At 41.9% G+C, this 14,974-nt stretch overlaps 1 protein-coding gene across 6 annotated transcripts in view; it reads right to left on the bottom strand.

Annotated features, from left to right (window-relative positions):
• Nucleotides 1-14,974, bottom strand: part of MAF (MAF bZIP transcription factor) — a 188,887-nt gene that overhangs the window by 162,382 nt on the left and 11,531 nt on the right. For 3 of the 6 annotated variants that reach the window (XR_007165272.2, XM_048068884.2, XM_048068883.2), the window contains one exon: nt 13,688-13,761. The exons of 1 other annotated variant lie outside the window; for it this stretch is intronic. Coding sequence is in view for 4 of the 5 variants with exons in the window: in XM_048068884.2 (XP_047924841.1) it covers nt 13,728-13,761 (34 nt within the window). In the remaining variant the exon portion in view is untranslated. The remainder of the gene's footprint in view (nt 1-13,687; nt 13,762-14,974) is intronic. 2 more of the 6 variants (XM_067004761.1, XM_067004762.1) reach the window with 2 other exon arrangements.

Below are 14,974 nucleotides of genomic sequence, written 5' to 3'. Positions count from 1 at the left end.
TTGAGCGTGGGTACAATGTGGAAGTGGTTTCAATGAGGTTTTGTACAACCTAGTTCCCACCGCTGCACACAAAGCATCCATGTACCCTCTGCTTCAAAGGTGTTTGCTGGTGGTGTGGGTGGCTCGGACAGAAGACGGGGATCTCGTTTGTGCTGACTGGGCTTCTGAGAAGCGGCTCACCACGTACATCGCTCTGCAACAGCTTACTGTGCTTCCAGCAACAACACTCGGAGTCAGAGCCATCACCTGCCACCGCTCCCATGTCAATGAAGCTCTGAATGTGCTGTCACAGGAAACTACAGAATTACCCTTCCAAAAATGGACAGTGCTTACAGTGCTATTTGGAAAAAGAAAAAAAATAATAATAAAAAAAAAAACAGCACAGCTATTGGCTCTCACTCTTTCACCTATTGCCATACCCAGGGCATTTACATCTACAGCCCAACAAGGAGCAGATGTTGGGTGATTGAAAAACTTGAACCTTCCATTGTTTTATTGACTTGTCACCACAGAGAAATTTGCTTTAATTTACTTTAAAAGTAAATGAGTTGATCTTCATAAAACTGGTGGCAAGTCACAGTTCTTAATGAGGATGTTAAACAAGGATTCTGTTTAACAACCAGAGGCACCAATTCCAAGTGCAAGGCCTATTTGAACAGACACATCTATCTTCCTTTTTGAAACATGCTGGTTTATTTTCAAGATGTTCAATATACACGGGGGGGGGAGTGCATGAACCCTTGGATGCCTGCATAAAATCTTTATTTTTTTTTGTTTCGTTCTTTTTTCCTTCATGATGTTTGATGGTACCAGATTGTACTGAGAACTTTTTTTTTTTTAAGTAATTCCTATCTAAATAGAGACCTTTTGAACCCTTCATTGGAAAACTCAAAAAAAAAAAGGTGAAAGAATTAGAAAGAAAATGCCAAGAGTCCAGGGACTTAAAATCAGACAAAGACACTCAACTTTTTGAAAATAAGCTACCAGCTAGTGCCAGTCCTGGCTGCAAGCCTTGTATTTTTTCAGAGGCTGAATTCAGTTCCCCAGAAATCCATCCCAACCCCAGTATCACCAGCCCAAATCAAGCTTTGAGGACTGTGAATGGGCATGGTGTCACTCAGGTACTGGAATGTGAAAGAGGTCTTCCAGCCACCTCAACACCACCACGTGGGATCGCTTCCCACCATGGCCATGAAGAATATACCCATGGACACAAGAAGTCAGTGAGGCAAGAAGTCCTTAGAGACAGGAGATGGAGATACCTCCTTTGTAAAGAAGTAACACGGGGTTTTTAAAGCATAGAGAAGGGACTGTTGCCTTTACCACCTTCATGTGTGCATATCACCTTACTACAAAATGAAAAGAGAGGGAAGGAAAAAGAAAGAAACAGCTGATCTGTATGTCCAAACTGACAGGGTTGAGTGGAGCCTGAGCAGCGGGTAATGCCACGTGGCCAAGAGAACCTTCCCGAGCCCAGTGCTCGCTTAGGCCCTCAGTTCAGCATGTTCACAGCACTAAATCTGGAGTACCAATTTCCCTGGGATTCAGAGAAAATAGCTCTAATTAGTCACAAGCACTTCTTCCCACAGCTCCCTGCAAGTCTCCTCCAGGCATAGACAAGGCCTCAGCCAACTCTGGTAGCCTGAGAAAAGCTGAGCCCAAGGTGTTAACAGCTGTGAATACAATGCAGTTAATTTAATTGGGTTGTCCATCCTTGATATTTGAAAAGTCCCTTTTAAATGTTACAACTTTTTTTTTTTTCCCAACAACTGAGTTACTATTTTCTCCTGAACTCCATTTTCATTTTAATGCTGATGCTCAGTTTCTTTTGCAAATTGAATGAAGGTAAAACTCTCCCAATAATATACCACCCTTTTGAGCAACTTATTTCCTTTTGGTGCAGTTTCAAATAGATAGAGCTATAATGGCCAGAATAAATTTTATCCCAGAAATGCAGAAAGCTGAAAGTTAAGCTTAACTTATAAACCCTTTTTAAGAGAGAAAAAATCATGCCAGCCTTATCACCATGACAGTCACAGCTGTTTAGATTTATTATGCAATGGTAATCAGGCTAGACAATAAATTTGCTATAGTAATGCATTAATCACTTTGTAAAGAAAAATGAACTACTTAAAGGAAGACAATACATTTTTTCTCTCTCTTCTTCCCCATGGTATAAATGGGTCCTCAGTTCCATTCTTTAGAGAAGGAAGCATATACTTTCACTTCTGCTACATCTCTGATTTGAGCCGATGGCTCAGCAAGGTCACCACCATTTTACTTCCTACAGAACTGAGCTCCACAAATATTTCTCAGTGAGATCTTTTTTTAGAGTTTTGAAATGCTTGGGCTAAAATGTCTAACTTTTAGTTGCCTTTTTTTTTTTCTTTTTCTGATTCAGCATACATTTTCAGTGTGTACATGAAGTTTATACTTTTGGGTGAAATGGCTCTTTCAGTGGGATTCATAGAAGAAAAGTCCCTGGGAAATATTTTCTTGCAAGTAAATACCTTTGTTTTGTTCCAGGACATCTCTATACAAAACTCCCAGGCACGGCACCAGAAGACAATGAGGAAAGCAGAGTTAGCAGGCTCAATTTCCTCTCATTTTTCTAAGGAACAAAGTGAATATTCCTTGAACGGGCCCTAATGTCACCTCCAACTTTTTTAAAAAAGCAACTTAGAGCCTACAGCAAAGCCCAGGCCTGTGCAGATGGCTGAAAAATCCTTTTTGGCCCAACATCATCGGTGGCATTTGGGGAGAACTTCCTTCTGCCACAAAGAAGAAATGGGGTCTACCAAAAGCTACACTGAAGCTGGCAGCTTTTGAAATGCTAGATCTGATTGACAATGCCACCTGAGCTGCTAATGAAACCAGTGAAATTCATGACACAATCTCCAAGTAGCACCTTGGACGTGTACCTGCAACTATGAAGAGCCTGCATCCTATCTCCCCCTCTTTTTTATATGTGAAATTACAAAACATCAACATTATAATTTACCATTATTTAAAACACACTTCCCAGTGCCTGTCAGTAAGTTCTGGCTGTACATTGCACTAATGTATTCCTGTTACAGGGGTAAACTCACGGGGGGACTGTGGTTAACGCACATAGGTAAAGAAACGCTCCCTGCCCTCCATCCCGCAGAAGAAAAATTATCAGTGTAAGAATTAAATTATTCCCCTTTCAGATGTTGTAAAGCCTCCAGGCAGCATCCTAACAGTCCTTTTCAGCACAGGTAAATTGAATTCCAACAAGTTTACTGTATGTGGACTCTTCAGAGGAGATATTAAATAGCAAAGTCATGACCATAACCTATGAAAAAAGACCAAAAAGCCCGGTGTTGTTTAGTCTAGAGAAAAGGAGGCTGCAGCAAGCCATAACAACAGCCGTCAAATATGCAAAGGGTCAGTGCAAAGAGGAAAGGCGTACGCTGTTCTGGGTGACCAGGACAAGGCGTAAGGGATCTGCACCACAGGAAAGCTCCTCTGGTTAGACAAGGGGAAAGGTTTCTGAGCAGCGACAGGAGCCAAGGTCTGTGAGGGAGTCACCGGGGAGGCTGCACGCTCTCCAGGGGGGTCTTCAAAACCAGGCTATGCAAATATCTGTCAGGGATAATGCAGCCTGTCTGACCCTGCCTCACGGCACAGGGACGGATTACATAGCCTCTCGAGATTTCTTGCAACCCTGTTTCATTTATGATTTTATACAGCGGAGCCCCCAAGGGTAATTTTCCCCACTGCCCAAGGTTTTTCCTTATCTGTTCAGTGCTGGCGTATTATTCCTTCCCGTTTACTTGATCTGGGTTGTGCTCATGTAAACAAAAAGGCTGGTGTCCGCAGGGCAGCCAGACCACAGCATCCGTCTCCACTGTTCTGATCAGTCACCTACTTCTTATGCTAATTAGTACACAGATGGCAGGGTGGTTGGTGTAAGAATGCAAGAATTTGGGTCAAAGTTGGAGGATTGCTTTGAGATGAATTGTGCTAAAAATATGCAAATAATTCTAAAAATTTTGCTGGATTTCCCTGGCATCTTCACGGGTATGTGGCTCTCTGCTGTTTGAGGGAATGACCGGGCAGCACGTGATACCTGGCTTTTCTCAGCAGGGATGAGACTGGTGCTTTGCTCTTCTGTTGAGGGTGCTCCTGGCGCCTGTTCACGTACAGGGAAATGCAGCAAGGCCACAATGCCCAGATTCAACATCTGGCACAAAAATGTCACTCTAGGTGGTGGAAGGGACGGGATTTTTACCACCGTTTTCTTTCACCACTGTAACCCAGCCAGTGCACCAGGACGTGTAGCTGCTTACCTCGTGGACTGTGCAGAGGGGAGAGGGCGCGATGCTGGGGGCATCTGTGACTGGAGATTTGGGACTGCCCCGCAGGAGCCACAGGGATCCTCTTATGAACACAAAGCCTGACCTTCTGCCATCTTCATGCACAAGAGTCAGAGGCAAATCTAAACACTGACATTACTGAAAAAAAGCCTTGCAAAAGCTGCCTTTGCACGTCTACATCCCAAGAGAGAAAAACCAGCTCCCAAATGTGCCCAAGTCTGCGAAGCCCCCCAAACCAAGTCTGTGAAGCCCCCCAAACCCAGGGAAGTGTGATGCTAAGCAGCGACCTGCTGTACCAAAAAGCGAGCCTTCAGCCACGCACCAGTGCCGTGCGCCCACCAGCACCCAGTTTGCCATGGGGGAAGGAGAGGCTTCCTGGTAGGTTCTTGCTTGCTTGAATTAAATTGAATTTTAAATTATGTAAAGCTTCAGTAACTGCAAAATAGTCCCTTTTAGAAAAAAAAAAAAAAAAGTAAACCAATGCCTCTTCTACTTTAGCTTCTCCAGTTTAATTTCTTTCAAACTTTTTTCTGACGTATATGTTATGGCAATGCATAACGAAGTTTTTTGGTGCATTTTCTCTCAGAAGTGGAGTATTTATTTCACAAATTAAATTAGCTTTCTTGATTGCAAGCTGGGAAAACTAGTATATAATAAATTATAAGAAATGCTTGACCGGATCATACATCAATAAATAATCCTCACACTTAATCTGAAAACCATTAGGTAGTTGGAGTGATGACTGATTTAAAACTACCCATTTAGTTTACCTGTGATACCGTGTTATTTAAATTCAAGACTTTACATTAAGTACAATCTGGACTAAAACTTTCATTTGGAAATAATCAAAAAATTTAAGGGATTTTTCCTTTTCTTTCTTTTTTTTTATTTTTTTATTTTTTTAAGATTTAATTAAAAACACAAGATGAAATAAATATTTTAGGCAACCAGCAACAAAATGGGAAAATACCATGTGTTTGGGGTTTTAGTGCCCTCTGAGTGCTGGAATTTATTTGCAGCAAGCAGAAAATAGACAGCAAGCATAAAAATTCAGCAGATTCCCGCTAGTAAAATTATTTATCAAGCTAACAAGGGAGGAACCCTTCTAGTAGCAACAAGCCAGCAAGGAAAAGACGTGCCTTTATATTTTACCTTTGGGTTAGCACACCAGTAAAAATGCCAACTGACAAGCACTTCACATAAACATTTCTTTCTAAATGAGCTGCCTTGTTAGAAAAAAATCTAAGCAAAGGAGTGCTACAGTCAACAGACAGAAAAACCCAGGATGAATACTACATTGCTCCATAGTACAGAAAAATATAAATAAAGACATAAAAATAATGTAGATGCATAAATGACTTTAATAAATTAACACTTCATTTTGCATTTAAAATAACTACTTGTGCTATAAATCTATCTTAGCTTCGGTTCCACCAAGAAAGAATACATCCAGTTATCTGTTATTTAGATCTTACCTTTGGAACTGTATGTACACACACACACACACAGATATATATATATATATGCAGTCACTGTGCTGTTGTTAGCTGTGCTACTCAAGCCCCATTGCAATATTTATCGTATATTTATTTTACAACTGAAACCCTGAAGTCGGTTTTACAGTTTAGTTTAACGATACCAAACTTTGATTATAAATTATAAGTGGCTTTATTGCCAGCCTGAAGAGGCAAAAATTTGGAGACACTCGATTGCCTGATCCCAATTAAATTTTAAAGAAACAGTAAAGTGACACACATTCTCCGAATAGCTGAGCTCTAAGGAGAGCTGCAAATGACTCCTGTCGGCTGTATAGAGGGGCTGTACCCTCAGAGCACTTCTTTGCTAGAATGAACATTTGACAATTGTCAGCAAGCTTTAGAATAAAACCAAACTAAACAAAAGAAAACAACAACAACAACAAAAATCCCAAGGATCTTTCTTAACCGTTATTATTTTCGTTGCAGAAAAAAATAGCTTGTGGGAGGGTAGGGGGCAAAATCAGACTCAGCGCTTTGTCTGATTCTGCAACTCAGGAAGCAAAACCTGCCACAGTTGTTGACAAAGAGAAAACAAAAAGGAAAGTTTTACACTATCCGGAGTGGTAAGAGGGATGCACAGGCATTTCTGACCAATCTCATGATTTTCTGACTACAGCCCTAAGCCAGACACTGCATGGCTTGCTCTGAACTCCGAAGGCAGGCGAGAAAGATGGGAAAAGGTAGGAACAAAGGAAAAAAATAAAAAAAAAAATGAAAAAAGAGTTTTTATTTGAGCTTTTGCTCCCCTCAAAGCCTGGCATTTTTCTCGCCTCTGCAGCGCTCACAATGCAGGAAGGGAATGCACCATCTCCCACTCCCTGCGCCAGCCAGCTGAGCTGCTGCTCCAGCCAACCCAAGGCATTGCTTGGGCTGGGGGAGAGAGTCGCCAGCTCCGAAATCACCACCCAGGGCCCTGATCCTGCATTCTTCTCACACCCAAAGATTCCTGCAAAAACAATGGGAGTTTTGGGTGTGCGGGAAATGCCGAAGTGAGCTGGCATTTGTTAACTGCTGATGGATTACATTAATATGAATATTTGTCTGTAGGGGACAAACACTTTCGAGCAGCGAGCACAACATTATGGGCAAAACATCAGCAATAATAACAAAAAAGGGTAGAGAGAAACATCATTGATGTAAACCATGAAATAAATAATATATGTCAACTTTTATGTTTCTTGCCTTTGATCTGGGAACAGCTGACATTAAGTCCAGGAACTGATACCTTTTTAGCTGAGAAGACACAAGATGTCAAGTTAGATTTTTTAGTGCAAGGCCAACATGTGAAAACAAAGCTAAAAGAGTTGAAGAAATGAGCGTAACAGAAAACATAGAGATTATCTCATGTCATTGGAGAGAAAATGATGGGAGTTGCCACAAAAGCCGACTGGTTGATATAATGTTTTCTTCGCTTTTCCTTTCTCTCCTTATTAGAATATAATTTGGGTCTGAGTGATATGGAAATAGATCCTTCCTGAGCACAGAGAGGGCATGCTGCAGGTAGAGCAGATGCTGAACGAGGTCTGCAGCATGTACCTGTGTACATTCCTCGCTCCCTGATCCCTGCCTGCCTCTCTTCTCAACTCGGTTGCCCAGCCAAGGAGCGCAGGTAAAGCCCCGTGAGCAGGCGTCGCACTAAAGCTCCTCTGGCTCCTGCCCACACGGTGCAGCAGCAATCTGGAGCGCCTCCGTGGAGCGCATGAGAGCTGCTCTCGCCTTTGACTGAGCAAATCTGGCCCACTATTTCTTGCTTGATTGCTACCAGCACCGGCTTTCTGGCACGGGTCTAAGCCCGGAGCCTCTCCTTCAGCTTCCCTGCTCTCCTGACCACTTACACCAAGTAGATTGGAGCAGACCATGGCCCTAGATGTCCAATATTGCAGTTGAAGATGGGAAAAGTGGGTTGTTCCCATCCACACTTGTGACTGCTCCTGGTTAATACGACAGACAGAAAGTAGCAGGCATGCAGAAAATGATTGACATGATTTTCTCCTGTTAAAATCCAGCCCCCTGGGGAGCAGCCCTCCTTCACAGGAGACCCAACCCAGCCTCTACCCGGTCCTGTCCCAATGTAGGACTCTCATCCCCACCTAACCATTTGTGCTGCCTCTCACCATGCTCCTGCAGCACTCAGCATCCCCAGGGCCGGGGCCGGTCCCCGCTCCGCAGTCCTGCCAAGCATCCCAGCTGCCAGGAATTTGTGCCAAGGGAATATCGGTGGTGCAGCACAGCATGCGGAGCAAATTTGCTTAATTTAGCCCAGGCCTTAATCTCAGTGACTTCGGCAAGCTTGTTTGTGTGCAGAAGGGCTGGGGAGCCCGGCTCTCAGATGTCAATAAGCCAGCACAATACCTCTGCACAACATGAAGCCAGCTATTTAATTACCTATCACTGCTAACAAAAGCTCTCTTTATTTTGATTAACTTTGAGAGAACAAGGTTCCCCACCACCAGAGTATGTTTAAATAATTACACAATACAGAATAACATGCCTGGAAACACAAAAAGAGGGGGAGCAGACAGAGGGGAAAGAAGAAAGGGAAGACATAAACTCAGCCTTGCTTCCCAATTTAAACTACGAATGACCTCTGGGTCAATTTTTCAGAATATCTCAGATCAATTCAATTCTCACCTCCGCTGCCTACCTGCTAGCAAATGAACTTACTGCGCCTTCCAATAGACAGAAATGACTAAAAGGAAATCGCATTTAGCTGCATCTGAATAACCATGGTTATTAGATGATGCGTGCAGAGGAAAAATTACCATTCCCCTTCTCCTTCTACTCCTTCGGTTGTCATTCTCACCTCACTGGTGATTAAGATGTAGGATGCTCTTACAGATTGTTAATTAGGTGTTAATATCTGCAAGGGGCCACAGCAAGTTCCTACACCTGAGGTCATTTCTCAGAAGTCGGGCTGTCTCCAGTGACAGTACCTGTAATTCCCAGAGCTAGTTTGATTCCCACTCAACAGCTGGAGCTAGTGTTTCTTTCATGTCTGGTTTCATTTCCTATCTGAAATTATATGAGTGCTAATATCTTTATTATCTTTCCCGGAGAAGTACAATGCTCGAGCATGGCACAGCGTGTTGCTCATAGGCTTTCTTATTTATTTATTTATCTTCCCCCACCCTCCCACCCCCCAGCATTTTTGGAACATTTCAAGCAAAAATCTTTATGACTAGCAAATTTAGAGCTGAGGACTCCATTACAGATCCGGGGGGTTAGAGAGTAGGAGGGAAACTAATAACGTGGGGACTAAAGAAAACAAGGCTGCACCGCTGCTGAATGATAATGGCTTGAACCTGGGGAAATGAATGTAATGGCACCGAGGAATTACAAGGACAATGGGACCTCTAGATACCTTGCAGATGCACAACAGTTATTCCATATATGTGTGTATGTGTGTACATATAGGATTTTAGGATGTATACTTCGTATTTAAGGGGTGGGGAGGGGCACATCACTGAACTATGATTTGCTTACATTTCAACGGATCCAGCTGAGTTGTGCTTCATTCAGAAAATCACCTGCTCCCAGAGTGCCTGACCTGTGTAGGGGGTTTCTCACCCCGACAGAAGTCCCAAGTCCTACAGACATCACAAGCGCTGCTGCGGGAGCACCTGCCCGCCCCCCCCCCGGGAGTGGTGGATGGGGCTCGTGCCGGTGGCAGCCCCGTGCGTTTTTTGCCCTAGGACACGAAGTAAGGCAAACAGCGAGCACTCCACCACACCGGCCTTCATTAGAAGGCTTCCAGGAGCATTGCAGCTGTTTTTTAACTCTCACAAAAGCCTAGAAGGTAAGAATTAATTATCTGGGTTTATAACTGTGTAAACTGAGATATAAAGAGATCAACGGTAACAGACCTTTAGAAGACACCTAAGATAACAAGTTTAAAGTGCTGCAGTATTTTGCTGAATCTAGAGTCAAAGAACTGGGTCAAAGTCTCACAAGTGAGTCAGGCTGTAACTCCCAGCTCCCGATTTCTGCACTCTCTAAACATCAGGACTATATGTGGAAGCCTGAGAAGTAATTTTACACATGGGACGTTAAATCAGTACTTTTCCTGTCTCATCAATCTCCTGTATTTTGGTACAGTGTGAGTCATTTCGTAAGTGGCACAAATTAGGAAATCCAAAAGAGAGGTTTTAAAAATATTTCGGTTTTTGTAGCACTTAACTTAAAATCCTCTATTAGAATTAAACAAAAGCTAAAGCCACATCAGTGGAAAAATGTTTTAGAGTTTATTTTAAACACAAGGAAAACTATTAAATTGATTTTACTGGGAATTTTGGGGGAGTAAAAACTGTCAAATATGTCATGCACTTTACTTTTTCTTTGCTCATAAAGATTCACGATATTTTCATAATTCACATTCTCAGGAATAAGCTAGAAAGGAGTGTGAGACATTGTGAAAGTTTCTATTTTCTCTCTCTCTCCTTGGTTTGTTTGTTTATATGTTTGTTTTTAAATACTAGAGAACAGGTTTTTTACTTATGTAAAATGACCAGCAAATTGTACAGAGTATGTTTGGGAAGAGAAAATGAAGGGAGATATGTTACTATCAATTTCTTAGCAAGAACAGCATGTTGCCTCCCATTTGAAATAAAAGATTCTCATTTAGACTTAATATAGCACATCTGCTTGAAAAATACGTACAAGGCTCCCATTGACTGCAATGGGAAACTTGCCAATAATATTTCATGGAAGTTCTCTCGATATCAGGCTCAAAACATAAAGACATTTTAAACGGACGGCTAACTCAACAATGGAAAGTTAAAAATAACTCACTCACACACAAAGAAACTTGATTGTTTTTACAGTTTTTGGCTTTAATTTTCAATTTTATCAGATATATATGGTCTTATCAGATATATGGTCTTAGAATAAAACTTGAGGTCTACTTGCAGGGACGTCAGGCAGCTTTGACATCACAGGCTGTGGCCATGAAATGAAATATGATGCCACAAACAACAGTCAGACTCGGTTGTACATCAAAAATACACTTGAAAAACATGAGAACGCAAAAGGTCTTGTACAAAACACAAATCTCTTTAAAAAATGCATGTGCGAATGCAGGAATAGCAGTGAAAAGTAAGCAAATATATACTTTAGGATTGTCATGATTTCCCTTGTGTGAAAGGTCTTAGACGTAAACAGAAAAAGGAACAGAAAATATATTTCTGTTCTTTACTGCTCCTTATTCTCTCCTTAGTTTTAGGGCTCATCCAGATGGGGGAATTATGTAGTAAAATATACCGCAGTGCTACCCATTCCCAGGGTGGACACTCCTACTCCAGAGTAAAAGTGGATGGGTTTATTTTATTTTTTTATTTTGAAAGCAGCTTAAGCTATACTGGGGAGGGGTTGGGGGGGATCCACTTTTACTCCCAGATAGCAGCATCCATCCAGGGAGCTCACAGCACAGCTACTGACTGATAAATTCATATCTTGCTTTTTATTAGTATGACTTGGCTCGTAGACATTCACGTGCTGGTGGAAATCTGGGGCCTGTGAATTCAGTGGGGCTTTTACCAAAGCTGTGGTGGGGCCATGAACTTTTCTTTCACCTGGGATGGAGGCAGGGAGCAGTTTAGATCCCAGGGTCCATCATTTCCACGGCCTGCCCTTGGAGCATTACCAAAGCCCTTCAGAGACCCTGGCTTTGTCTTGAAAACCAAAACATTAAAAGTTACACACAGTGATAAAAACCACCAGATTTCTTCTCCTGCACTTCATTTTTAAGAGAAAGCTAGGCTGTAGTTTATGTGTCAGAACCAAATTCTGCTTTCCAACATTATCACGCCAATCAGGAAATACTCGGGCTGGTTCCAGGATGTTGGAAGACGGAAAAGCTCTTCTGCACCAAACAAAACATACTGAAGTCGGATAAAATAGGTATCAAACACACCTGGGGTTATGTATGTACTGGGAGGGATGTTTGCCAGGGCTACTGGGAGTCTTGCACATGGAACTGGCCAGCACATGGCCCTTGGAAAATAATACTGGCCTTATGAAATACTGCAATGTATCCTCGGTGGCTGCAAATCCTGCTGCCATTAGACACGAGGGGGAAATTATGGTGAGGACATCCTTACCAGCACCCGCCAAATGCTCCGGTCACATTTGTAAAGGGAATTGCCTTGAAATGCTAAAAGTATGCCAGAAATAACATAATTTGTTCAAAGTAGTCAAGTTAGTCGGTTAGACCGTGGAGACCACTGTCCACTACCAGAAATGTGCAGGCTGAAATCCCCTTAATCAAAGCACCTCCATGAATAGCAATGAACATCTCCATGGAGCGCGCCTCCTGAGAGTGTGGAGTATTGGAGTCTTCATAGCTGAGCTTATTATTCCTAATATCACAGAGACACTTCCCTGAATTGTCCTTCTCCTTCCCAAATTCCCCATCTGACCAGATGTCTTTCTCTTTCTTGCTTTCACCTGTCAATCATGCTCGCAGCTGAAATTTGATTTCTCTCCCAACAGTAACCCTAGATGAAATATTACCATAGGGGTCAGATCTGTCTGAACCTTGCCATAAAAGTTCGTTAACTCTTCCGAGACCCGACAGCTATTTGCTTAAAAGTAACAGATTTTGCTGCTGTTTTATCCTATCATCTGTGACAGGGTAACCACAAAATATTGGAAGGAAGGAGCAATGAATTGTCCTGGAGAGCAGCAGGTTAAGCAAGTCCCGAGATCACAAGTGCACATCAGGGAAAAACCTTTTGCTTTTTTTTTTTTTTTTTTTTAATATATGGATAACATGAATTTGTATCACTTATATGATTTATATATATCTAATAATCACATACATAAATTACAGGAAACAGGAAAGGCTTCCTCTCTGATTATTGCAATTGCAGCCATTACAATGAGAACGAAGGTGACAAACAGGAGCTGCCCCTTCAATGAAATGGCTCCTTGAGGAGCCCACTCCTGCAGGCTGTACACCAACAAAAACTCCTTTCTATCCTATTTGGTGTAAATCTAGAGCTCTGGCTACCTCTTCCCCATTCTCACTCATATTTTAAATATTTTTTAATAAAAGCTCATTACATGAGCTAATAAAATACTGTTTTATAGTAGCACATGATGTTTGATCAAAGTGTGGTAGGGTGTATTCTTAACTAAAATAGGAGTTTTCATAACAAAATTCAGGCAGGAATCTCTGTCATTGCAACCTTGAAGCTCATTTAAGCCATTTAGTATTTTTTTACAGTTGAGGTCAATAAAAATCAGATTCCATGTGGAGAAAAAAAAAAAAAAAAGTGCCTGCTTGTATCTAGCAGGGAAAGGGACCGAACATTTAATCCCCACATTTTTGTTAGCGGCATATTTTTTAGTCTATGTTGACGGACTGAATGAACATGAGTTTGACGAGGAAAGCAGTGCTGTGAATTAGACTCTATTGTAAATTGGGAGTACAGAAGTTACCTAACACAGCCTCATGATTTTCATCAAGATCTGAAGGAGACCTTCAGAAGACCCATCCTTATTCCCCATAGCTGATGTCTGAAACGCTAGCGCTTGAAGAAAAAGAAAGAAAACATTCGCAAAGGATTATATATGAGTTGTGGGACATGGGAGAGCTGCCTGCCTGACAAAAGTACAAAGCCCAATCACTGCAAAATGCTTCTTGTAAGCACCTGAAAGCCAGCCTCATCCAAAAGCCTGGAAGCTGCACCGGGAGACTGCCAGTGGCTCCCGGGCTCTGACCGCGGCTCCCTGTGAGCAGCAGGAAACAAAGCGGTGACATTACCATCCCTCCCGAAATACGAGAAATTGCTAATGAAAATGAAAACATACCTTTTTTTTTTTTTTTTTTGACCTCAGGTAACAGGGAATTTCACATCACCGTTGTAGAAGATTCTCTCGGGTACCTATTTTAGTAAATATATTAAAATATGCCATTATTAAAAGGAATTTTTAGCATTGTAAAACATGTCTGTTGTGCCACTATTGTACAAATAGGGTCTCTTATATTCAAATCCTAAATTAAATTCAGACAGTCTTGTGTACTGTATATTAACTGTCTGTGAGTGAAGAAGAAAATTAAAACAGTTTAAAGTGAAACATTTCTAGCTTGCACATCTGGTCTCTACTTAGCATTAATAACAGGAGAATTTTACCAATAAATTACCTTAAAAACATATTATTGCCTCACCAGTGAATATCATCTTCTAAGACCTGAAATCATGTAGCTTTTTGTACTTTTTTTTCTTAATGATTATTATTAGCTACACTAATGTAATTGGAAAAATAATAATCAATTTCTGTACACGTTCCATTATTTCCCAGACAGTACTTTAATAAGCAAAGTAGAGCTGTCACTTCTCCCTGCGGTTGTTCACACTGTACAAATTCCTACTGTCAACATATATTTAAAATCTAATTTAAAAAAAATTCAACATACATAGAGTGAATCTTTGTACAATAAACAAGGAAAGTCAGTGAGTCAATCTGTGTTTCTTAAGCGTGGATATTTTGTTGTGTCCCCTATATTTAACTTTCTCTCCCTGGGTATGTATATACACAGGCGTGTATATATATTTTCTATAAACTGCCTGCAGGAACGTTTCGGCTCCATCAAGTTATTGTAATAGTACAGCATAATCAGAGCAAGGATAAACCACGAGCCTGATCGTTTTTTTATGAAAAAAATAGCAAGACGCACTGTAGGCGCTTTTTCAGCAATTTAATTCCAGAACAGCTCTGCAGCTTTTACAAAACTCGCCTGCATGTTTTGTGCCAGCAGGATTACCCCTCTCCCTTCCAGCATCACTTGGGAAGGTGCGGCGTGTCCCAGGGCTCCCGGTGCGGAAGCACCGGGTCACTTCCAGGGGACGATTCGACATTCAGTCATTTTTTTTCTAGGAAACCTTTTGCCTGACGGCTGGGGCTGAGCTGCTGCTTTGTGACAGCTCCTCTGCCTCCCTCGCCCCGCTGCTGATCCCCTCCCAGGGAATTTGGAGAAGGGGGGCAGCGCTTCTTTAAACACGATGCTTGGCACACAGCCCAGGATCTCTTAAATACAGTGACTCCTGTAGACCTTTGGTGTCATTTTCCTCGAGATGACCTCTGCTTTCATGCCCG

Source organism: Anser cygnoides, chromosome 12 (genome assembly GCF_040182565.1).
Source record: "Anser cygnoides isolate HZ-2024a breed goose chromosome 12, Taihu_goose_T2T_genome, whole genome shotgun sequence".
Classification (NCBI taxonomy): Eukaryota; Metazoa; Chordata; class Aves; order Anseriformes; family Anatidae; genus Anser; species Anser cygnoides.
The sequence above is the reverse complement of the archived record's forward strand: the minus strand, read 5'-3'. Positions and strand labels throughout refer to the sequence as shown.